Source organism: Staurois parvus, unplaced genomic scaffold, assembly GCF_062004578.1.
Source record: "Staurois parvus isolate SC_StPar_1 unplaced genomic scaffold, SC_StPar_1.0 ptg000491l, whole genome shotgun sequence".
Lineage (NCBI taxonomy): Eukaryota > Metazoa > Chordata > Amphibia > Anura > Ranidae > Staurois > Staurois parvus.
The window spans coordinates 874,656-901,567 of record NW_028318287.1 but is presented as its reverse complement, the minus strand read 5'-3'; the positions used below and the strand labels follow the sequence as shown (position 1 = coordinate 901,567).

Sequence of the window (26,912 nt, the reverse complement as noted above, 5' to 3'; positions counted from 1 at the left end):
CCGGCTTGTTAAACTTGGTAACAGAAGTCACAATAAGCTACCCAAAGGGGAAATCCTTGCTTCTGGTTATCAAGGACCAAGGCATTTGGTCACATGATCTCTCACCACACCACATTATATTTTGATACCTGGTGACTGGACATATTACATCCATGTTACCATATATGTGCCAATGACTAAGTTTTGGATTAATATCTGTAGGGTTCTTTATTGATATCTGGCACATAAATTGGGTGAAATTTGCTATGGAATATACACTTTAAAGAAACCCACCTATGTATTTTTTTTAAATCTCCCTCTTGCCTTTTTCATGGGATTAGCTACAACAAAATATGCATTCCTGCGAATCCGCTATTGCTTCATATTAATCTGCTGCTCCGCTGCTGCACACCCTGTCCTGCACTGCCATCTTCTCTATTTCTGTTATCAGCACTAGTCTGTCTTTCCCTGGTTTTTACTGCCACCCCTCAATGATGCACATGAGCTGCGGCACGTCATCACGGAGCTGGCTGCTAGAACCAGGAATAAGCAGCTGGCCCCGATGATGCGTCGTGGTGCATGCACATATGCAGTGGATCTACCCGAACCCTCCTGGAAAGCATGGAATATTCCAGGAGGAAGTGGGGATACGCCATTCTTGCCTAGGTGAGAAATCTAAAAGTGCTTCCTTTGGTGGTGCAAAGAGAAAAGAAGGAGTCAAGAGCACAAGCAGGGGACCCCAGAAGAGGAGGATCTAGGCCGCTCTGTGCAATTCCATTTCAGTTCATAAAGGTGATTCAGCGAGCGCTAAGATGATGAGAACATAAGCTGCTGATACACTACAAGGAAACCATATAACCTCTTAAATATATACAATATGAAAAAGTGCAGCGCTAATAAACAAATGTGCTATATCAGAGACTGGCCACACCCTCAAATAGACAGTATGAAGTCCATAGGAACAATGTCCGGTAAATGACAAATAGATGAAATGGTGACTTTGTTACTCCCAGTGAGGTACTCGTCAAAACCGTGTAGGAAATATAGGAAATACGCACTCACCAGAAGCGCATTAGGTAAGCGCAATATTAATAGCCAGAGGTCCCCTCTTATCCTGTGGAAGGTGCAGTTCACACTGGACAGGCTGTCCCACAATACTGGCGCCTCGATAGATCTTCTCTACTGGTGGAAGCTGCGATGGGGGTCAGCTTATATGAGTCACTCTCCTCTGGGCACTGCACTTTTTCATATTGTCCATTTCAGTTCAGTTTGTTATTTAAAGTCCATCTCCCAGAACAAAAAAAGTTTTCCCATGCAATGGAGCAGTCTCACACTGCATAGGTTAGCTGTTTGTTTTTGTCTAGGGGAGAGGAGAAAGGAGATATACTTACCTAATCCTCCGATCCTCCCCGTAGAAGACCGGACTTGCACCCCCATGCTCCAGCGGTCTTGAGTTGTGGACTGTTCCTGATGTTGTCAAGCCCACAACAGCCTCCACAGACCAGGAATAGTCCAACACTGGACCGTGGGGGAGCGTCGTTTTGTGGTGGAACAAAGGATCCGTTGAGTATAAGCTTTCTCCTCACCCCTAGACAAAACGAGCAGTTGACCTGTGCAAGGAATCATTTATAGCGAATGTCTATCAATATACTCATTTTGAGTATCAACACTTCTAGTTCTTTATTCTGTATGTAATTGGCATATACTGTTGTTCACTAAGGCTTTGGGAGACATTATAAAATACAGATGTACAATATACTTGAGTAGGTTATCAATATTGGGCCTTGGGTCCCTCCTTTACATATGGGACTGGGTCGAATTAAGTGCTTGACTGGTCGAGTGCATAAAAAATGGTAAGTGGGATTATCATGCTATTCTTAACATTTATAATTGCTATTCTGGATATGTTAATTAGCGCTATGTATATACTAAGAATCATATTGATATGACTTTGTAGATCTACCACCTAATATCTATCACCTGAGGAAGCAGAGTTCACATCTGGGAAACGCGTTGAGAAGTGGTCTCGCCTCTGCAAGTATCGGCTTGATAATAGGACAATCAAATTCAGTAGATATAAATGAATATGGGCCGAGCAGTTGGTCCTTAAGCATCTGTGTACACAGATGTTCTTGAATACTGAAAAGAACATTTATGTAATGACACCTAATCTTGTTGAGTATCAGTTTAAAATTTTTGTAAAGTAACGTGATTAATAAAAAAAAGCCTTTGTCTAGCGGCAGTTAGTAACGTTTAGGTGGACTTGTTCTGTAATGTTGAAAACATTCTACATTTTATCCAAGCCACATCTTCAGTTTCGAATGAGTGTCAGGCAGATTCCCTCACCGGTTTCATGGTATACACTCCATAATGATTGCCAATATGTCTGATGGGTCTCATATATCCAGGTTATGGTGTATCTAGTAGTAATCATGTTCAGATGGACTTCTTCTGTAATGTGGAAGACATTTTGCAGCTTCTCTAAGCAACTTCTTCAGTTCTAATGGGTGTCAAAAGATGTCGGAGCTACCTGCGTGGATAGAAATGATGGGGTGTCTTCCTTATACTCATTAGAACTGAAGGAGTAGCTTGGAGAAGCTATGAAACCTCTTCAATATTACAGAGCAAGTCCAGATGAATGTGACAACTACCAGATACACCATTACCTGGATATATAAGACCCACAGACAAACTGGTAATGGAATGTTCCTGACAATGTGGCCAACTAATACTAGATACACCAAGACCTAAGAAGTGGCTTGGAGAAGCTATGAAACGTCTTCAACATTACAGAGCAAGTCCAGCTGAATGTGACTACTACTAGATACACCATTACCTGGATATATAAGACCCACAGACAAACTGGTAAGGGAATGTTCCTGACAATGTGGCCAACTACTACTAGATACACCATGACCCGGAGAAGTGGCCTGGAGAAGCTATGAAAGGTCTTCAACATTACAGAGCAAGTCCAGATGAATGTGACTACTACTAGATACACCATTACCTGGATATATAAGACCCACAGACAAACTGGTAAGGGAATGTTCCTGACAATGTGACCAACTAATACTAGATACACCACGACCTGGAGAACCTTCACCATCAATAAAAACCTTTACACTTTTGATTATTTTTGAGGAAATGCTTTGAATAATTGCACCTTTAAGATCCAGTTTCTTGAGTTTGTTGTAAGAATTAACTGGGGAATGTTCTGTAGTACTGTTATTGTTAACCAGTAAAAAAAATATGTTCTAAATGGCTTCCTTACCAAGTATAAGTGCATAAGACTTGACTTCTGTGTAATCAACCTTCTGGATTTTTAGTAACTTTATATTAAGGAGAATGTAACAGGAGGAGCTGGAACACAGAATGGTGGATGGAAACACCCAGAACTCCCAGGTGGACAGGAACAGAGTCAGGAACAATGGAGGGGACATCTTGCTATTGGAGTGTCCAAGACACTGAGGTTGACCCAACCCACAAGACTCGATTTATAATTACAATGTTGTTTATGGGTGGACTGACCCAGTGTTTCTCTATATTTCAGCAGAGCATAGCTACCAATCCTTTACAAGCAGGACATAATGCTCTATCCCAGGAGTCTCCTAATTTGCTAAGCAAAGGGCCAGTTTACGGTCCTTCAACCCTTAGAGGGGCCAGACTGTGTCCAGTGGGACTAGAAAATGCCCCGGCATCAGTGTGCAGAAACAATATTCTATCATTGGTTTTATTTGGAGGTTGGTATTGTCGGTATCAATGAGAAAAATAGCGCCATTACTGGTGTCAATGGGAGGAATGGTGTCCCATCATTGGTGTCAGTTGGTGGAATAATGCCCCAAGGGCCAGATAAAGGCAGACAAATGGCCACATCCAGGCCCCCAGGTCACAGTTTGGAGACCACTGCTCTATCCGGCTGTTCTGTTAAAATAAAGGTAGGTATATAAGCTGCATCATTGCGATCATGAGATGGCATGGAGATCCACAAATTAGTAGCATTTGCTTCAATGCTAACTCCATCAACAATTAATAACTTTGCTGAAATAAATTGGCAGTCAGCTTCTTCGATCTTTCAGAAACTGATATTTAACTGACGCGTTTTGTCCCTACTCTGTAAATAAAGAGTAGTGGGAACCAAAATGAACAGGATGAATGTTGTAGTTTTCACTAAATGTATTGTACAGCTGGTTCATTATCAATGCACAACTTAATAACACTATCCCCCCGAGCAGAGGGCAGAGCTGTGGGAGGGACCCAGTAGGCTCCACCCACTACAGGCTGCCTACAGAAAACTAAAGGAGGGGCGGAGACAAGACCAGTCACCCTGCACAAGCAGAGAGAGCAGCAGTGACCGGTCTTTTTTTACAGGAAGCTCATACACAGAGCTAAAGTCTCACACTGGATTACTGCACAGATCTGGAAGAAGTACTCAAAGGTCACCGAGATTTAAGTAAGAAGACATATGCTTCTTCTATTTGGACAATCTTTGCTTCTCCTGGACTTTAGCTTTAATCTACATTGAGAATCCATCGTGGGAGTAAAATGCAACACTTAGGTTTTTAAGGCTGCAGCAATCAGGCAGCAATAGGAATTCTGGTCAGCATTTTTTTACCGCGAGAGTCTTGAAGACATATAGGAAGCCAACATCTGACTCAACGTTACAGGACCACGTAAAAGTGAACTATCAGCTTTGGGCAGAATTAGCCCATATTTTCTACAATGACTGTATATTTATTGCAGAAGATTGGCCCTTTGCTTGCCTTTATTTGGCCCTTGGGGCACTATTCTTACCACTGATACGAGACACTATTTAAAACAGGTACTTGTATAGAGCTGTCAGTTTATGCAGTGCTTTACATATCTATTGTACATTTACATCTGCCAACTGACACCAACAATGGAGCACCATTTCTCCCACTGACACCAATGATGGGGCACTATTCCTCCCAAAGATACAAAGGATGGGGGCACTATTCCTCCCAAAGATACCAACGATGGGGAGACTATTCCTCCCACTGATACAAATGATGGAGCACCATTATTCCCACTGATACCAATAATGGGGCACTATTCCTCCCACTAATACCAGTGATGGGGCACTATTCCTCCCACTGATACCAATGATGGGGCACTATAACTCCCACTAATACCAATGATGGGGCACTATTCCTCCCACTGACACCAATGATGGGGCACTATAACTCCCACTAATACCAATGATGGGGCACTATTCCTCCCACTAATACCAATGACAGGGCACTATTCCTTCCACTAATACCAATGATGGGGCACTATTCCTCCCAAAGATACAAAGGATGGGGAGACTATTCCTCCCACTGATACAAATGATGGAGCACCATTATTCCCACTGATACCAATAATGGGGCACTATTCCTCCCACTGATACCAATGATGGGGCACTATTCCTCCCACTGATACCAATGATGGGGCACTATAACTCCCACTAATACCAATGATGGGGCACTATTCCTCCCACTGACACCAATGATGGGGCACTATAACTCCCACTAATACCAATGATGGGGCACTATTCCTCCCACTAATACCAGTGATGGGGCACTATTCCTCCCACTGATACCAATGATGGGGCACTATAACTCCCACTAATACCAATGATGGGGCACTATTCCTCCCACTGACACCAATGATGGGGCACTATAACTCCCACTAATACCAATGATGGGGCACTATTCCTCCCACTAATACCAATGACAGGGCACTATTCCTTCCACTAATACCAATGATGGGGCACTATTCCTCCCAAAGATACAAAGGATGGGGAGACTATTCCTCCCACTGATACAAATGATGGAGCACCATTATTCCCACTGATACCAATAATGGGGCACTATTCCTCCCACTGATACCAATGATGGGGCACTATTCCTCCCACTGATACCAATGATGGGGCAGTGTTCCTCCCACTGACACCAATGATGGGGCACTATTCCCCCCCACAGATACCAATGATGGGGCACTATTCCTCCCACTGATACCAATGATGGGGCAGTGTTCCTCCCACTGACACCAATGATGGGGCACTATTCCCCCCCACAGATACCAATGATGGGGCACTATTCACAATAAACTGGCAGTTTGTTCAGGAAGTTTGGAGATCCCTGTCCTAGAAGACAAGCCAGCACTGGAGGATTATCTGCCTTGCTTCCAGTTCTTTTAACTTGCACTCTCAGGAGACCCACAAAAGTGTGGTTTTGCATATCTAACTAACTTATGAAGCCTACGAGCAGCTTCAGTCCAGACATAACCCTGGGCCTATTTACCTTCTTGAATGTATATATATAGTATTATTATTACAGGTACTTACACTCACCGGCCACTTAAGTGCCATTCACTGGATATTTTATTTTTTTTCGGACCATTCTCTTTAAACCCTAGAGATGGTTGTGCAGGAAAATCCCAGAACAGCAGTTTCTGAAATACTTAGACCAACCCGTCTGGCACCAACAACGTTCAAAGTCTCTTAAATCCCCTTTCTTCCCCATTCTGATGCTCAGCTTGAACTTCAGAAAGTCGTCTTCACCACATCAACATGCCTAAATGCATTGATTTTCTGCCATGTGATTGGCTGATTAGCGATTTGTGTTACCAAGCAATTGAACAGGTGTACCTAATAAACTGTCCGGTAAGTGTATATTGTACCATCAATGTTTTCGCAACGCTTTATACATATATATTATGGATTCACATCAGTCCCCGCCCCCCCGAGGAGCGTACAATCTAAGGTCCCTAACTTACATTCATACATACACATACTAGGGACGTTTTAAACAGGAGCCAATTAACCTACCAGCATGTCTTTGGAGTGTGGGAGGAAACTGGAGTACCCGGAGGCCCTCAGGCACAGGGAGAACATGCAAACTGCAGGAAGGTAGTGTCATGGTTGGGATTTGAACCGATGACCCTAGGGGGAAGTGCTAGCCACTTAGCCACTGTGCTGACCTGTATATAAAAGGCACAGCCAATAAGTTCATAATCCACAAAGCCAAGCCATAGTCAATATTCAATAAACCCATGGTCAATATTATTATTATTATACAGGATTTATATGGCGCCAACAGTTTGCTCTGCGCTTTACACTATAAGGGAGACAGTACAATTACAATGCTTTCAGTACAGAAGGAATGTGAGGGCCCGGCTCGTGGAGCTTACAATCTAAAGGAAGGGGGAGGTGATACAAAAGGTGATAGCTGCGGGGGATGATCTGGCGGAGGTGATTCAAGTACAGTTCTTAGGTGGAGGTGGGATAGGCTTCCCTGAATAAGTGAGTTTTCAAAGATCGCCTAAAGGCAGACAGGGTGGGGGCTGACCGGACATGCTGTGGTAGGGAGTTCCAGAGGATAGGAGAGGCTCTGGAGAAGTCCTGGAGGCGAGCGTGGGAGGAGGTGATGAGGGAGCTAGAGAGGAGGATATCATGGGAGGAGCGGAGTGGGTGATTTGGGCGGTATCTGTGGATGAGGTTGGTGATGTAGCTAGGGGCAGTGTTGTGGATGGCTTTGTAAGCTGTGGTTAGTATTTTGAATTTTACACGTTGGGTTAGTGGAAGCCAGTGGAGGGATTGGCAGAGAGGGGCAGCAGTCGCTGATCGGTTGGTAAGATGTATGAGTCTAGCAGCAGCATTCATAATAGACTGAAGGGGGGATAGCCTGTGTAACGGTAGAACAGTGAGGAGGGAGTTGCAGTAATTGAGGGGGGATATAACCAATATTCAATAAAGCCATGGTCAATATTCAATAAAGCCCTGGTCAATATTCAATAAAGCCATGGTCAATATTCAATAAAGCCCTGGTCAATATTCAATAAAGCCCTGGTCAATATTCAATAAAGCCCTGGTCAATATTCAATAAAGCCATGGTCAATGGAGACCGTCCCCATATACAGAACACACACGGAACGTTTTTTCCTGGTAGACCAGTGAGGAGGGAGTTGCAGTAATCGCGGCGGGATATAACCAATATTCAATAAAGCCATGCTCAATATCAGGGGCAGACTGACAACTCATGGGGCCCCCGGGCAATAGGGGATCATGGGGCCCCTGTGTCCTTGCCCACACCCAAAAAAGCCTATGAAAAGCCAATGAAAGGTACCAGGGGCATCTCATGGGGCCCCCTACTGACCCCGGGCCCTCAGGCAGTGCTCGAGTGCTCGAATGGTCAGTCCGCCCCTGGTCAATATTCAATAAAGCCCTGGCCAATATTCAATAAAGCCATGGTCAATGGAGACCGTCCTCATATACAGAACGCACACGGAACGTTCTTTCCTGAGCACTCTCTCTGAAGCTCCCTGTTTTCTGTGTGGGTTTGGTTCTAGCACACACACCACACTGCTTTGCCATCAAATGCCAATCATTTTTACAGCTGATATCAGAAAGAAAAACAGAACAAAAAATAACAGTGAAATATGGACGCTTATAAAACTTCAGTAGTGCGTTCCTAAATAATGTCTTAATATTGCATTTAAAAAAAAAAAAAACTGCCGAAAAAAAAACTGATAAACACAACTCCCGCTTTACAACTAAAAAATAAAAAAAAAAAAGAAGAAAATGTATCTGATATATTTTCACAAGCGTGAAAACGTTTTGATGTAAACAGCGAGCTGCCACTAACTTGGCTACGACAAAGGCTGCCTTGCCTGGTTTACTGAGAGGAAGAAGCTCGCGGATCAGGTGTCAGACTCATTGTTTGGTTGCCAGAATATATATCCATCCAGTTTTTCTGCTGCTGCTAACTTTTCTTAACAAATCTGACCTCAGAGGAAATTAAACCACTTCAAAAAGAATCTTTTTTTTTTTTCTCCTTAAGACTTGCCCATGTTAGCCAAAGTAGCACCCACAGCTGCAATTCTCCAAACGGTATTTCTTGCGGTTGACTGGCTACAAATGATCAAAGGTTAAATTTTATCTCAGAGGTCAACTGCTTGGTGGCAAAGGTCGTGACCTTAACAACTTAAATGTGGCTTAGGCACGTGCCTACTTTAACTCCTCATCAGGATACAGATTGTCCATCTTTGGAAAAGTCATAAATTTTACTCTTTTTTTCTTCTTATTACTCCCACTAGCAAAAAGAAAAAAAAAAAAAAACCTTGGGAGAGCCATTCGATACATGCAGGGAGAAAGTAGGAAAAAAAAACATAAAATGCTATAAATTTCAGGCCAGGAAAGTTTTACATCTGCCCTTGTTTAAGCAGATAGCAGTTCCTAATTAGTAGTCTTGCCAGGTTTTTTTTTTTTTTTTTTTTTTTTAATCGTAATTCACGTCCTAACGTTTACTTTGAATTGTTGGCAAGTTTTTAAACTAAAACACATTTGAAATATTCACCATCAGCAGTAGGATATTTAATAACCAAATTCAAACATTATATTTATAGCAAAAAATAAATAAAAATTATAATTGCCTCACATAGAAAAAGAGAAAAAAAATAAGAGGGTGTTGAAAAAAAAATTATAATTGCCTAACATAGAGTACTGCTTAGACCTTGAAGAAGGGGACATACCCCGAAAGCTTGTCCTCAAAATTGTATGTTAGTGCAAATAAAAAAAGTATCAGACAGTACTCAATTGTTCCTAACATAGAAAAAGACAAAAAATAAATAAGAGGGTGCTGAACTTAAAAAAAAGTGTTACCTGCTCCAAAACACTGCAGGCCTGAGCAAAAAAAAATATTTTTAGAATAGTGAAAATAGGAATGAATTATCATTATTGAAGATTTACCTGCTACAAAAAATACCTGGCCTGTTAAAAATATTTAAAAAAATAAAAATAGGTTTTAATTATCATTTTTGAAGAGTTACCTACTCCCAAAAGAAAACCTGGTCTGGTAAAAATATTTTAAAAAAAAATTATAATTGCCTAACACAGAAAAAGACAAAAAAAAAAAAAATAAGAGGGTGCTGAACTTAAAAAAAAAGTGTTACCTGCTCCAAAACACTGCAGGCCTGAGCAAAAAAAAATATTTTTAGTATAGTAAAAATAGGAATTAATTATCATTATTGAAGATTTACCTGCTACAAAAAATACCTGGCCTGGTAAAAATATTTAAAAAAATAAAAATAGGTTTTAATTATCATTTTTGAAGAGTTACCTACTTCCAAAAGAAAACCTGGTCTGTTAAAAATATTAAAAAATATATATATAATTGCCTAACACAGAAAAAGACAAAAAAACAAAAAATAAGAGGGTGCTGAACTTAAAAAAAAAGTGTTACCTGCTCCAAAACACTGCAGGCCTGAGTAAAAAAAAAATATTTTTAGAAAAGTAAAAATAGGTTTTAATTATCATTTTTGAAGAGTTACCTGCTACAAAAAATACCTGGCCTGTTAAAAAATATTTAAAAAAATAAAAATAGGTTTTAATAATCATTTTTGAAAAGTTACCTACTCCCAAAACAAAAACCTGGTCTGTTAAAAATATTTAAAAAAAAAATTATAATTGCCTAACACAGAAAAAGACAAAAAAACAAAAAATAAGAGGGTGCTGAACTTAAAAAAAAAAGTGTTACCTGCTCCAAAACACTGCAGGCCTGAGTAAAAAAAAATATTTTTAGAAAAGTAAAAATAGGTTTTAATTATCATTTTTGAAGAGTTTCCTGCTACAAAAAATACCTGGCCTGGTAAAAATATTTAAAAAAATAAAAATAGGTTTTAATTATTATTTTTGAAGAGTTACCTACTTCCAAAAGAAAACCTGGTCTGTTAAAAATATTTAAAAAAAAAATTATAATTGCCTAACACAGAAAAAGACAAAAAAACAAAAAATAAGAGGGTGCTGAACTTAAAAAAAAAAAGTGTTACCTGCTCCAAAACACTGCAGGCCTGAGTAAAAAAAAATATTTTTAGAAAAGTAAAAATAGGTTTTAATTATCATTTTTGAAGAGTTTCCTGCTACAAAAAAATACCTGGCCTGTTAAAAATATTTTAAAAAATAAAAATAGGTTTTAATGATCATTTTTGAAGAGTTACCTACTCCCAAAAGAAAACCTGGTCTGTTAAAAATATTTAAAAAAAAAATTATAATTGCCTAACACAGCAGAAAAAGACAAAAAAAAAAAAATAAGAGGGTGCTGAACTTAAAAAAAAAGTGTTACCTGCTCCAAAACACTGCAGGCCTGAGTAAAAAAAAATATTTTTAGAAAAGTAAAAATAGGTTTTAATTATCATTTTTGAAGAGTTACCTGCTACAAAAAATACCTGGCCTGGTAAAAATATTTAAAAAAATAAAAATAGGTTTTAATGATCATTTTTGAAGAGTTACCTACTCCCAAAACAAAAACCTGGTCTGTTAAAAAAATTTAAAAAATGTTAAATAGGGTTTAATTATCATTATTAAAGAGTTACCTGCTCCAAAAAAAATACTTGGTCTGCTAAAAATATATAAAGAAAAATAAAAATAGATTATAAGCTCCCAGGATCAGGGCCCTCCTATCCCTCTTGTATTGAACTGTATTGTTGCTGTATTGTCTCCCGTTATATTGTAAAGCGCTGAGCAAACTGTTGGCGCCATATAAATCCTGTATAATAATAATAAATACACCACTGTACATGGGAGCCAATCAGCTTCTAACTTCAGCTTGTTCAATTAAGCTTTGACAAAAAAGAAATGGAAGCTGATTGGTTTCTACGCAGAAGTGCACCAGATTTTGCATTCTCTGGGTTTAGTAAATCAACCCTATTGAAAACCTCCATAAACAGAATAATACACCCACAGCAGATCCGGAAGAAGGCGAAAAAAAAATCACTGAAGGCACGGTCTGATTATAAAAAGTAATCTGGTACAACACTGAAAGATAAAGCAATATTGGCAAAATCTGAAGTCTGTGTAGACCTGTTTCATAGCAAAGGACCTTCCAATGGAGAAATTCTCCACCACTGACAATCTTTCTGTAGCTTTATTGGCTATAAAGTATTAAATACAAAAAGATTAAATTGCTAACACCGCTAGAAAGAAAAATTCTCAGAACAAAAAGAGTATATGATATATGGGGGGATTTACTAAAACTGGAGATTGCAAAATCTGGTGCAGTTCTGCATGGGAGCCAATCAGCTTCTAACTTCAGCTTGTTCAATTAAGCTTTGACAAAAAAGAAATGGAAGCTGATTGGTTTCTATGCAGAGCTGCACCAGATTTTGCATTCTCTGGGTTTAGTAAATCAACCCTATTGAAAACCTCCATAAACAGAATCATACGCCCACAGTAGATCCAGGAGAAGGCAATAAAAAAAAAACACTGAAGGCACGGTCCGATTTCAAAAAGTAATCTGGTACAACACTGAAAGATAAAGCAATTTTGGCAAAATTTTAACTCTATGGCAAAGCCCGCCTATGTAGACCTTCCAATAGAGAAATGTTCCACTTGCATGGACATTTGGCGTTTTATATTGTAGGCCTGTAATTCTTAGGAATAACTCACTGAAATCTGTCTGAACAAGAGTCTAGTAAACATCCCGGGGATGATAAAACTTGAAACACGAAATCATAAATTATAATTTAATAAATAATCATAAAAAAGAATAATATAATAATAATACATTTAATTCAATAATATAATCAAACCAAAAACACTAAAATGTGAAATATAGCGCCAAGTTCGCACATCGCTGAGCAAAGTCGCAGAATCGTTTTCAGTGTCTGATGAGGAATTTCCCCCACGAATCATTATCACTCAATTCTGCAAGTGGTTCTGATTTACTATCGCTGTTCTCTAGCCGGTCTAAAACCGCGTCTGACCTAAAGGGACGCTTTTTGGACGCCATGGACGTTTCTCAGTTTCCAGGCAATAAGAACAGTAAAAATGCAGGCAGGGCGCCGGACAAAGCACTCAGGACAACATGTATGTGAAATGGTTTGATACAGGAATGTTATACTATGTGATTTTAGTGTATTTAGTGAATGTCACTTTTTGTCATTTTCAAATTTCCCGCTAGTTCCGTCCCCCATACGTCCCGACGTCGCAGGGAACGGAACCCGGAAGACAGATGCCGGCATTCGCCGGATTACATTGCCGGGGACACTGCAGGAGGGACATCGCGGGAGCGCAGGACAAGGTAAGTGATCGAGGGATCCTGGAGCAGGGCGCATGGTAAGCCCGAGTGTAGCTCGGGATTACCGCTTGTGATACTGAAACTTTACCCCGAGCTACACTCAGGAATACCGCCAGGGAGGTTATATAAAAAAAGTCTAAATTTAAAAATATCACACCGCTAGAAAGAAAAATTCTCAGAACAAAAAGCGTATATGATATATGGGGAGATTTACTAAAACTGGAGATTACAAAATCTGGTGCAGCTCTGCATGGGAGCCAATCAGCTTCTAACAGATAAACTTTGACAATAAAACCTGGAAGCTGATTGGTTTCTATGCAAAGCTGCATCAAATTTTGTAATCTCCAGTTTTAGTAAATCCCACCATATATCATATACTCTTTTTGTTCTGAGAATTTTTCTTTCTAGCGGTGTGATATTTTTGTTAGCAATTTAGTATTTTTTTATTATAAATTTAATACTTTATATCCAATACAGCTTCAGAAAGATTGCCAGCGGTGGAACATTTCTCTATTGGTCCTTTGCTATTTTGGTGGATCTCAATGCAATAAACCGAATGGAAAGCCCTGCCGGTGTGCTGGTGGACTAGCGGTTAAATTAGACTGACAAATGACAGGCGATGGGTACTAGCTGGTATTAAGTACTTTATAAGGCCTGGGCACCGAATGGTTCAAGCACCATGGAATACATTGCCGTTCAATCATCCAACCTACTTCGACAAAGGCTGTGGCCTACATACCGAACCCAACCAACTCGGCCCCCAAACTCCAATAAGATAAGCTGTTCGGCTTTCCGCTCAGAGTATATATTTATTAAAAACTGGGGCGGGCTATGTACGTGCTTTCCCCTGCATTAGAATTATGATTAATTACATTACACTTAACAGTGGATTAAGCCTCTAAAATGTCAGCGGATTTTCCTGCGTTGCGAAAAAAAAAAAAAAAAAAAGAAGCACAGTCCAAACTTTTGTTTACACAAGTCTGTCCTGAAATGTCTCCTGTTCCGTAGGCCAACAATGAGGCAACACCGTTTGGCGACAAACTAGCATGCAGGACGACACTAGCGCACGTCATACAGCAACGTAGATGAGAGACGGGGACGATGCAAAAGTCAACCAGAAGATCATTTTTTGTCTTTTTTTTTTAATCACGCACCAAGTTTAAACTGCAGCCATCAATGATGTCACGTCTTTCATTCATTTACAAATTGCGGTGAACCTTGCGTCATGAGCTCTGGATACTGATACCCCGTGTTTTCCCCTTAATTAGTGTCGGCTGTCCCCTAACTATACAAGAGCAGAATTTAAGGCCAAAATAAACAGTATATATTTTTTGTAAAGGGAATTAATTGTTGGTGATCTACTTATATTTACTAAAATACACCATACACCGAAGAGGTGGCTACAAATGTGCATGGAGGACAGGACTGGAAAAATTGTGCTCCAAGACCATATTGGGTTAAGGTCAGCTAAAATAAAGACTTTCTTCAAACCTAACTGGCTGCTTCAAAAACACGGGTTCACTGTTATGGCAAAACTTTTCATAAAGGAGATCTATAACTCAAGAGCTATCTCACCAATCCGGCTGATTGACATCATGAGTAATTGGGACAAAACATAATGTATCTTTCGCAGAAGAACCAACGACTATGCTCCCTCCAGAGGCCAGTCATATGACCAATGCCAAGCCACGTTGATGGGGAGGATCAATGTTTAGGCAAGACTACAGGTAGGTTAGCTCTGCCTAAACCAGAGCTGGACGAATCACCAAGTATCCAATGCTCCTCAAAAAGTTACAGATGGGGCCTAACTTTTTGAAGGTTTCTCTAGTTGTTGTCAATGGAGCTGACACCTGGATTGGACAAACTGGCTTCTGAGTTCATTTGTCCACCCCTGGCCTCAAAGCCAGTTACTCAAATTGTGGCCACCTAACCACCGCCACAGCAAAGGCCACCTGACCATCTTCTGGAGGACACAAGAGCCCTGCTTTCTCAGGAGAAGTTCAGTTCTCCACACCACCAATAACCATTTACAAAAATTGGTTGATTTTTGAATGCAGATCCTCAAATTATAAAAGGCAAGAGAAAAGAGTACCAAATTCCTGGCACATGCCTTGAACTTAGGTCAACCTAAAAATTAGTTGATTTTTGGAATGCAGATCCTCTTTTTATAACCTCAAGTTATAAAAAGCAAAGGAAGAGAGAACCAAATTCCTGGTACACTTAGGTCAACCTAAAAAGTTTTCTGTTGCCACTACCAACACGCCAAAAATAAATGGAATACAAAAAAACAAAAACAGCAACTGAATGTTCAACAAGATAAAAGTGCCACTTACCTGCTGAGTGTACAAAGTAAGCCAAATACAAATCAAGTTCCTTCACAGAAACTCCTATGTGGTGGGGCTGAACACAAAGCCCAGGGTTAGAACACTGCGGAGACTTAACAAGGCGTTCACCATCAGTACTTTCGAGAGGGATTCCTTTAAATAAAATCACCATCACTAGGTCTAGTCTCCAGACCTTGTCCGCCTGGCGAAGGCAGTCAATTCTTCTCATTTTTCCCTTCTGGTCGGGGTTAGACAGAACGCAACACGCAGGTTTTTTACCGGTCACGGTGAGTACAAAATCCTCTCGATATTCCGGCCTGATATCTTTCCTCAACTTTGCCAGGAGACGGGACGCCCATTTCTGCTTGACTTCAGGTTTTTCACTCAGCAGCTCATCCTTCACGGCCCTTTCTTCCTCTTTCGACATGCGCTTTTCGTGCTTCTTGAAGTATTTTCGTTTTCGGGCTTGCAGGTTGAACCATGTGTAGGCAAAAGCACGGACGTGAGGCAGAAGTGCTTCGATAAAGGGATGGAATTCATCCTGCAAACAGGCAAAGAAAAAAAAAAAAAAGAGAGAGAGGAATTGATGTGAAAACTAAAAACTTTTTAAAAACCTGGGGATGAAAACAAGTACTTTTTTACCGGTTAGGACAAATACGAGCAAATATTTATGTGCTAAAATTACAGAGAACCCGCAATCAGAGGAAGTATTTCCTGTAAAAATATCACTTCTAGGCCCATTTTCCGTGTGACAATAAAAAAAAAAAGGTGATTTCAGGACTTAGAGGCCGGCTAAGTGGTGACAAGCAGGCGTCGGGTTTTTTATCCACGTCCGTTTCTTTTGTTAATTGTACACAAAGACCCAGCACTTCCTTTTCACCCCAGCAAATGCATGAACATCAATATTTAAAAGTGGAATCGCAGGCAAGAGTCGAGGGCAAAAAAAAGGAGTTTACACCCACAAATGGACAAGGCTGCACAAGTTTAATTTTTGCTGCTAACTTTTTTTTTTTAATTATAAACAGAGCTCGGGAACACACGTGTCTCTACATACTAGTACAACTTGGCAAGGCTACAACCTTCAATGACCGCTTGATGAATTTGCACTCAAGGATCAGGAAAAAGGAATATATCGATATGTATATAAAAAAGGCAGATAAAAATATTGAGAAAGATATAACAAAAAAAGTATAAAGGGGGATGACCAAATTCTACAATACCTCTAAAAAAAGTCCATCTTAAACACACTCAGGGAAAAAAAAAAAAAAAAAAAATTAAATTTTATAGGAAAGCTTCATTTTAAATATATATAAATTTAAAAAAAAATCTGCACCATTAAAAAAAAACTTGACAAAAAATTAAATATTGGGCCTATACTGATACATATCCATTTATAGTGCACTAGTAATGGAACCGAACTGCCAAAAATAAACGTAAATCAAAACGAAAACTTGAGGCCGTTATACTTAGAAGCTTGCAATCTAATATTATTATACAAAATGTATATAGCGCCGACAGTTTGCACAGCGCTTTGCAAAATCTAGAGGGTTACAAACTCTTAATTAAGACTTACATTTTTTATAATATTCAACGAAGCATTACAATTTTCCGGACCTACTGCAATCTACAAGTACTTAGGAGCTTGCAATCTATTATTATTATATATTATAATTATATATTGAATATTGGGCCTACACCAATACCTATCAATGTATAGTGCATTAGTAATGGAGATTGAATGCCAAAGAATGAACATAGTTTTGGCCGTTGTACTCAGGAGCTTGCAATCTTCTGTTTTTATAATCTAAGAATTATAGAGCGCCAACAGTTTGCACAGTGCTTTGAAAAATCTAAGGGTTTACAAACTCTTCATTTAGGCTACAATTTGTATAAAATATTCAAAAGAAGCCTCCCGAGCATTACAATTTTCCGGAAGCACTGCAATCTACAAGTACTTAGGAGCTTGCAATCTATTATTACAAATATACAAGATTTATATAGCGTGAACAGTTTGCACAGCCCTTTAAAAATCTATGCGTTATAAGGACATACAAACTCATCATTCAGGTTCTATTTTTTTTAAATAAAATAATAAAAGACGCTTCCTGAGCATTTCAATTTTCAGGACCTACCGCAATGTACAAGTACTTTTCATTTTTCACCTGCCTTTCAAGCAAAGGTGCTACAAGATTCTAGACCTTCAAGTTTGGCTGCATTAAAAAAAAAAAAAAGTTTGCAGAACATATGTGACAAATCATCAACTATTTATAAACCTGGGGCGGGTGAAAAAGTTTGAGCATTTGTTATGTGTCAGAATTCTGCTGTTTAGGTAAGAAAGAAGAAAAATATTGCCACTTTCACAGCTATCGTTTACAGGTTGACAGGAGCACAAAGTTAAAAACAAAACAAAAAAAAAAACAACAGGTTACAGGCTGACAGGAACACAAAGTAAAAAAAAAAAAACAAAAGGTTAAAAAAAGAAAAAAAAAAAAAAACAATAACAGGTTCAAGGTTGACCCAGACACAAAGTAGAAAATAAAAACGTTAAAAGAAAAAAGAAAGAGTACAACAGGTTACAGGTTGACACAAACACAAAGTTAAAAAAAAAACCAACACCAATTCAAAAAAATAAATACAAAAGAGCTACAGATTATAATCTCCTAGATTGTAAACTCCAAGGATCAGGGCCTGAGTAAAAAAAAAATATTTTTGAAAAGTAAAAATAGGTTTTAATGATCATTTTTGAAGAGTTACCTGCTACAAAAAATACCTGGCCTGTTAAAAATATTTAAAAAAATTTAAAATAGGTTTTAATGATCATTTTTGAAGAGTTACCTACTCCCAAAATAAAAACCTGGTCAGTTAAAAATATTTAAAAAATGTGAAATAGGGTTTAATTATCATTATTAAAGAGTTACTTGCTCCAAAAAAATACTTGGTCTGCTAAAAGTATATAAAAAAAAAATAAAAATAGATTGTAAGCTCCAAGGATCAGGGCCCTCCTATCCCTCTTGTATTGAACTGTATTGTTGCTGTATTGTCTCCTGTTATATTGTAAAGTGCTGAGCAAACTGTTGGCGCCATAAATCCTGTATAATAATAATAATAATATATAAATCCTGTATAATAATAATAATAATAATATTATATATATAAATCCTGTATAATAATAATAATAGTATATAAATCCTGTATAATAATAATAATAATATTATATATATAAATCCTGTATAATAATAATAATAATATATAAATCCTGTATAATAATAATAATATATAAATCCTGTATAATAATAATAATATATAAATCCTGTATAATAATAATAATTACATAATTACAATAAATATATAAATATCAAATACATATGTAATGGAACTGACGGTGCTTGATTCATTTTTTTTTCAAGCATAGTAAATTATGTGCTAGTTTAACTAATCTAAGGAAAAAACAATTTGCAGAAATACAAAAAAAAAAAACCCTCAAGCAATTTTTTTTATTGTGGGTTCTGATAAAGGGCCTTAATCACTGCCAGCTATGTATAAAAGGAAGCACATTTTATATTTGGCTTGCAAAGAGATTAAAAAAAAAGTATACATTTTAGCCCGGACATTAATTATTCAGGAGCTATGGCTAGACTACGGTGCAAGCTCGGTTTCAAGCAGCATTTAAAAATATCTGCAAAAAAATCACAACAATTCACAAGGGTGAAGACCGGCAAGGCACACCACCTCCCACGACCTAAAGAGAAGTTTGCATATTCCATTTGCTCAGCAAACTTTCACTCTCTCTCTCGACGTGAAAGTTTGGAGACAACAATATACCGGCCCCAAAGTGAACACGGCAAGGCCCATATAATCCACACTGCACTACCAGGGAGCCTTTCCTCTCCTGTTCCCGCATTTTTCCAGCACGAATATCCAGCTTACAACAAAAATACCGCAACGTAAGTGACAGTAAAACATCACCTTACTTTATTTTTTGAAAAGTAGCCCAAAATAATCAATTAAAGCAGAGAGCTGTACTTTCTAAGGCTGCGTTCTTGCAAGTCTATGGGAAGGAGTTCGGGGTCTGAAAAGGTTTGCAGACTTTACCTATACCGGGGGAAAAAAAAATCTCAGCATTAACCCAGCCAGTGCCAAAATGCTTTCCTGCTAATATAGCAAAGGAGGAAAACTGGGGCATAATTCAACAAAAAAAAAAAATGAAAAATGAAAAAATGATCATAGAGAACTTTCAATCCCTAATGATAAAGCTACGTATCAATAATCAATGCCAATCGGTAATCAATTTAGACTTGGACCTTTTGTACTAAATCATCACGGCCGTCATAAAAATTAAAACGCTAACAGCATATCAACATTCGCATAAAATAATAAAAGGTTATATAAGGTCAAAATTTCAGGTTCCATAAAATACATATAAATCAACACTTTAAAAAGGCGAGATGTAGGACGCCCGGCACCCGAGTTCTGTTCAAAATTAGATTCAATTAAAGTTCACCCGGCAATTAACATATTAAAACATGATAAAAAATTAAAAAATATATATATATAAAATAAAAATAAATAAATAAATGCACATTGTATACATGACCCTGGAGGACAACCCTTATATTTTGTATTTTTTCCCGATAATTAAAAAAAAAACAAAAAAAAACAAAAAATGCCACATCCAGCATATGACCCATGTGCTTCATTTTTTTTCTACAGACACGTCTGCGATACTGTCAGGCCTACAAATCCCAGCAAGCAAAGCATACGTTATGCTGGGCAATCACCATGTTTTGCAACGCGGCCGTCGCAAAAAAAAAAAAAAAAACCACAAGACATTTAATCCCGTAAAAAAAAAATACAAATAATAATGATTCAAATTTTTTTTTTAAAAAATCTTCACCGGCTTGCTGGCTGCAGACATGTTATCACTTTCTGTAGATTTTGGCAAGCAAGTCCTACTTTCCAAAGTGCCATTTTTTTTTTTTTTTTTAATTACAGGTTGGCGAAATAATTTGTCACACACCCCTCCAACCCAAAGGCTACGACTCCGCTGGAGAAGTGATAAGGCAACGGATTCCCGTCCCAAAAGAATGCGAAGGAACAACAGGCAATAACGTAAGAGAGAAGTGCACAGTACCCAGACACTTGGCGCTGGCCAGGCGGAGGTGACCGGTGGCAAGCCTCTAGATCCAGGAAGGAGTGTGAAGGGTCGCTCGGCCAAAGCCACTTCCACCTCACCTCCTGTGCCCGCTGCCAAGCCAAGTGCCATGAGGCCCCCCTCCCCCAGCACCCGCCTGAAGTAGAGGAGACACTACCACAGGTCTTGTTCCGCACAAGGTGAGATCTGCTTGGTAGAAAAAGTTGCACGTGGATGTCATCCCCCTTGGGTGGTAGTCGGCGACTAGAGGGGGAGAGAGACGGCTCTGTACTGGCCCCGAGAACATAGACACGGCACGGCCAGGACGGCCCCCACACGCACACACACACACACACTGGATGACTGACACACACTCACACACACTCACTGTGCGAGGAAATCATTTAATACATTGTACTGGGGAGAGCTGACACACACACACAGGCGCTCGGGGCTGCAAAATCAGCAGCATGCACGCTAGGACGAGGCTCAGCAGCTAACATACGGCGTGCCGGACAAAAGCAGCCAATGCACCAGACCACCATCCAGCCACAACTCAACCGGCCATGGGAACTACAGCCAGCTACGCAAGCTCACACACACCAACCAGCTCACAGAACTACTCCAAGTGACTGTCTCATGCAGACCCAATGCAGACTGCACTGCTTTTCCTATTAACCCCTCGCTGCACAAACCCCCCCCCCCAACCAAACCCCCCCCCCCCCCCCCGCCTCTGCCCTAAGAGCAACCGAGTGCCATGCCTACCAGGCTCCCAATAACTAGTTCCCCGACACATGCAGGACGACCCGTCGTACATTAATTCAAGGGACGCGGAGAGACACGCAGCTAACCACTGCACACATACAGCGAGGACTTCATGCACACGCCGTGCTGCAAGCCACGTCCATACCGGCACACACTGACTACAACCTATACACTGACACATGCCTGACAATGTTGCAAAAAGAAAAAATGATCCTGTTGCAAGTGATCCAACCCAAGGTGGCAAAGTCTGATGTATGCAATTTTGCAAGTGACCCCTTTGCACAAAAAAAAAAAACAGCTCGACGCTGCAGCAAATAAGCCTGACATTTGCGGTAAAAAGTAAACTGTTGCAAGTGATCCAACCTAATGTGGCAAAATCTGATGCTTGCAATGTTGCAAGTGACCCCCTTTGCACAAAAAAAAAAAAACAGCTCGACGCTGCAGCAAATAAGCCTGACGCTTGCGGTAAAAAGTAAACTGTTGCAAGTGATCCAACCCAATGTGGCAAAATCTGACGCTTGCAATGTTGCAAGTGACCCCCTTTGCACAAAAAAAAAACAGCTCGACGCTGCAGCAAATAAGCCTGACGCTTGCGGTAAAAAGTAAACTGTTGCAAGTGATCCAACCCAATGTGGCAAAGTCTGACGCTTGCAATGTTGTGACCCCTTTGCACACAAAAAAGATCGACGCTACTGAAAATAAGTCTGATGCTTGCGGTAAACAATAAACTGTTGCAAGTGATGCAACCCATTGTGGCAAAGTCTGATGCTTGCAAATGTTGCAAGTGATCCAACCCAATGTGGCAAAATCTGACGCTTGCAATGTTGCAAGTGACCCCCTTTGCACACAAAAAAAAAAGATTGACGCTACTGAAAATAAGCCTGATGCTTGCGGTAAACAATAAATTGTTGCAAGTGATGCAACCCAATGTGGCAAAGTCTGATGCTTGCAATGTTGCAAGTGATCCAACCCAATGTGGCAAAATCTGACGCTTGCAATGTTGCAAGTGACCCCCTTTGCACACAAAAAAAAACAGCTCGACGCTGCAGCAAATAAGCCTGACGCTTGCGGTAAAAAGTAAACTGTTGCAAGTGATCCAACCCAATGTGGCAAAATCTGACGCTTGCAATGTTGCAAGTGACCCCTTTGCACACAAAAAAAAAAAAACCAGCCCGACGCTGCTGAAAATAAGCCTGATGCTTGCGGTAAAAAATAAACTGTTGCAAGTGATCCAAACTAGCCTGGAACTCTTGCATAAATAAGCCTGATGCTTGTGATAAAAAATAAACTGTTGCAAGTGATCCAACCCAATGTGGCAAAGTCTGACGCTTGAAATGTTGCAAGTGACCCCTTTGCACGAAAAAAAAAAAAACAGCCCAACGCTGCTGCAAATAAACTGTTGCAAGTGATCCAAACTAGCCTGGAACTCTTGCAGAAATAAGCCTGACGCTGTTGCATGTGTTGAGAATACGTCTGACACTTGCAGTAAAAGTGCAATAATAAAAAAAAACAGACTGACACTGTTGCAAACAAAAAGGTAGAGACTGTTGCAAAAGAAAGAAAAGACACTGATCCTGGGCACTGCTGCAAATATTTAAAAAAAAATACTTTTGCAAATGAGCTTGATACTTCCAAGAAAGAAAAAGTCACTGTTGCAAGTGATTCAACCCACTGTTGCAAATGAGCCTGACACTTGCGGTGAAAAATATGCTGTTGCAAGTGACAGAACCCAATCTGGAAGTGGTGCAGAAAAAAAAGCCACCGTTGCAAATGAGCCAAATGGCACTTGTCAAACAAAAGAAGAAAAAACCTCACTGTTGCAAATGATCTATGACACTTTTGCAAATGAACTTGACACTGCCAAAGAAAAAAGGGAAACACTGTTGCAAGTTATAGAACCCAACCTGAAATCTGCATTAAACAAGGAAAAGTCACCGTTGTAAGTGATTTTGGGCACTGTTGCAGAAAAAACAAATTGTCACTGTTGCAAATAACCCTGACACTTGCAGAACAAGAACAAAAGACACTGTTGCAAGTGATCCAGGACAATGCAGCCTCTGAAAATAACTGACAATGCTGCACATGACCTCCTGACCCTTGCAGTAAAGAAGGAAAAGTCACGGTTGCAAGTGACCTAGGATAATGTTGCAATAGAAAGTGTTGCAAATGAACCTGACACTTGCAGAACGCGAACAAAAGACAATGTTGCAAGGGATCCAGGACAATGTTACCATTGAAAATAACTGCCAATGCTGCACATGACCCTAACCCTTGCCTTATGGAAGGAAAAAGTCACAGTTTCAAGTGATACAGAACACTGTTGCAATTATGAAAAGAACTGATACTGTTGAAAATAACACTTGCGAAAGGAAAAGTCACTGTTGGAAGCCATCCAGGACACTGTTGCAGTAAAAAAAAATGCTGCTGTTGCAAATGACTCTGACACTTGCAGAACAAGAACAAAAGACAGTATTGTAAGTGATCCAGGACACTGTTGCAATTAAAAAAAGAAGTAATACTGTTGCAAATGACACTTGCAAAGGGAAAGAGACTGCTGCAAGTGATCCAGGACAATGTTGCCACTGAAAATAACTGGCAATGCTACAGATGACTCTAACCCTGGCATTAAAGGAAAAGTCACTGTTGCAAGTAATATAGGACACTGTTGCAATTGTAACGGTCAGTGTTGTAAGCAATCCGAGAGAAAGTTGCAATTTTATAATAACTGACAATGCTGCACACAGCCCTAACTCTTGCATAGAAGAGAAAAGTCACTGCTGTGAGTGATCCAGGACACTGTTGCAACTGAGAATGTTGCAAACAAACTTGACACTTACAGAACAAGAACAGGAGACAATGTTGCAAGTGATCCAGGATGAAATTGCAATTAAAAATAAAACTGTTACTGTTGCAAATGAAACTTGCAAAAGTTATGTCACTGTTGCAAGTGATCCACAAGAATGTTGCAATTAAAAAATAACTGCCAAGGCTGCACATGGCCCTGACCCTTGCATTAAAGAAGAGAAAAGTCGCTGTTGCAAGTGATCCAGGACAATGTTGCCATTGAAAATAACTGCCCAGGCTTCACATGGCCCTGATCCTCGCATTAAAGAAGGGGAAAGGCACTGTTGCAAGTGATCTAGGACACTGTTGCAATTAATAATAAATCTGATACTGTTGGAAATGACACTTGCAAAGGGAAAAGTCAGCGTTCCAAGTGATCCAGGACCCTGTTGGCATTGAAAACAACTGCCAGTAATGGGGATGGCCCTGATTCTGGCATTAATTGAGGGAAAAGTCAGTGTTTCCAGTGATGCAGGACACTATTGCAGTAGAAAATGTTGCAAATGAGCTTGATACTTCCAAAAAAAAAGAAGAAAGTGACAGTTGTATGTGATCCAGGACAATGCTGCCATTGAAAATAACTGCCAAGGCTGCACATGGCCCTGATCCTCGCATTAAAGAAGAGGAAAGGCACTGTTGCAAGTGATCCAGGACACTGTTGCAATTATGAATAAATCTCATACTGTTGTAAATGATACTATCATAGGGAAATGTCAGTGTTCCGAGTGATCCAGGACACTGCTGCCATTGAGAATAACTGCCAGTACTGGGGGTGGCCCTGTTTCTGGCATTGAAAACGGGAAAAGTAAATGTTCTGAGTGATCCTGGACACTGGATTGCGGTAGAAAATGTTGCAAATTGAACTTGATACTCGCAGAACAAGAACAAGAAACAATTTTGCAAGTAATCCAGCACAAAGTTGCAATTAAAAATAAAACTGATACTATTGCAAACGGCACGTGCAAAAGGAAAATCAGTGTTGCAAATGACCCAGGAGAATGTTGCAATTAAAAATAAAACTGATACTATTGTAAATGACACTATCATAGGGAAATGTCAGAGTTCTGAGTGATCCAGGAGAATGCTGCCATTGAAAATAACTGCCAAACATGAGGATGGCCCTGACTCTGGCACTGAAGACGGGAAAAGTCACTGAGTGATCCAGGACCCTGCTGCAACTGAAAATGTTGCAAATGAACTTGACACTTACAGAACAAGAGACAATGTTGCAAGCGATCCAGGACAATGTTCCAATTAAAAATAACTGCCAAGGCTGCACATGGCCCTGACCCTTGCATTAAAAAGAAAGGAAAAGTCACTGTTGCAAGTGATCCAGGACACTGTTGCAATTAAAAATAAAACGGATACTGTTGTAAAGGACACTATCATAGGAAAAAGTCAGAGTTCTGAGTGATCCTGGACACATCTGCCATTGAAAATAACTGACAATAGTGGGGATGGCCTTGACTCTGGCGTTGAAGAAGGGAAAATTAAGTGTCCAGAGTGATCCAGGTCACTGCTGCAACTGAAAATGTTGCAAATGAACTTGACACTCGCAAAACAAGAACAAGAGACAATGTTGCAGGTGATCCAGGACAATGCTGCCATTAAAAATAAAACTGATACTATTGTAAATGACACTATCAAAGGGAAAGTCCATGTTCTGAGTGATCCAGGACACTATTGCAGTAGAAAGTGTTGCAAATGAACTTGACACTCGCAACACAAGAACAAGAGACAATGTTGCAAGTGATCCAGGACAATGCTGCCATTAAAAATAAAACTGATACTATTGTGAATGACACTATCAAAGGGAAAGTCCATGTTCTGAGTGATCCAGGACACTATTGCAGTAGAAAATGTTGCAAATGAACTTGAAAAAAGAAAAAAGGAAAGTGACAGTTGTATGTGATCCAGGACAATGCTGCCATTGAAAACAACTGCCAAGGATGCATATGGCCCTGACTCTGGCATTAGAAAAAAGTCACTGCTGCCCCCTGATCCAGGACACTATTGCAGTAGAAAATGTTGCAAATTAAACTTGACACTCGCAAAACAAGAATGTTGCAAGTGACCCAAGACAAAGCTGCAATTAAAAATAAAACTGATACTGTTGCAAATGACACTATTACAGGGAATAGTCAGAAGTCCAAGTGATCCAGGAAAATGCTGCCATTGAAAATAACTGACGATACTGGGGATGGCCCTGACTGGCATTGAAGAAGAGAAAAGTCACTGCTGCCAGTGATTCAGGATACTGTTGCAACTTAAAATGTTGCAAATGAACTTGACACTGGCAAAACAAAAACAGGAGACAACATTGCAAGTGATCCAGGACAAAGTTGCAATTAGAAATAACTGCCAAGGCTGCACATGGCCTTGACCCTTCCATTAAAGCAGGGAAAAGTCACTGTTGCAAGTGATGCAGGACACTACTGCCATTGGAAATAACTGCCAGTACTTGGGATGGTCCTGACTCTGGCATTGAGGAAGAGAAAAGTCACCGCTGTGAGTGATCCAGGACACTGTTGCAGTAGAAAATGTTGCAAATTGAACCTGACACTGGCAGAACAAGAACAAGAGACAATGTTGCAAGTAATCCAGGACAAAGTTTCAATTAAAAATAAAACTGATACTGCAGCAAATGGCACGTGCAAAAGGAAAGTCAGGGTTGCAAGTGACCCAGGAGAATGTTGCAATTAAAAAAAAACTGATGCTGTTGTAAATGACACCATCATATGGAAAAGTCAGAGTTCTGAATGATCCAGGAGAATGCTGCCATTGAAAATAACTGCC

The 26,912-nt window shown here is 39.7% G+C and overlaps 1 protein-coding gene across 10 annotated transcripts in view; it reads right to left on the bottom strand.

Moving 5' to 3' along the window:
• The window catches only part of NFIA (nuclear factor I A), a 535,857-nt gene that overhangs the window by 485,075 nt on the left and 23,870 nt on the right, over window positions 1-26,912 (bottom strand). For 2 of the 10 annotated variants that reach the window (XM_089689683.1, XM_089689686.1), the window contains exons 1-2: window positions 20,508-20,644; window positions 15,386-15,917 (exon numbers count right to left, since the gene is read on the bottom strand). In XM_089689683.1, the coding sequence (XP_089545809.1) occupies window positions 15,386-15,917; window positions 20,508-20,639 (664 nt within the window). In that variant the 5' untranslated portion in view covers window positions 20,640-20,644. Of the gene's footprint in view, window positions 1-15,385; window positions 15,918-20,507; window positions 20,648-20,685; window positions 21,077-26,912 lie in introns of those variants that run through there. The other 8 variants (XM_089689685.1, XM_089689684.1, XM_089689680.1 and 5 more) reach the window with 7 other exon arrangements.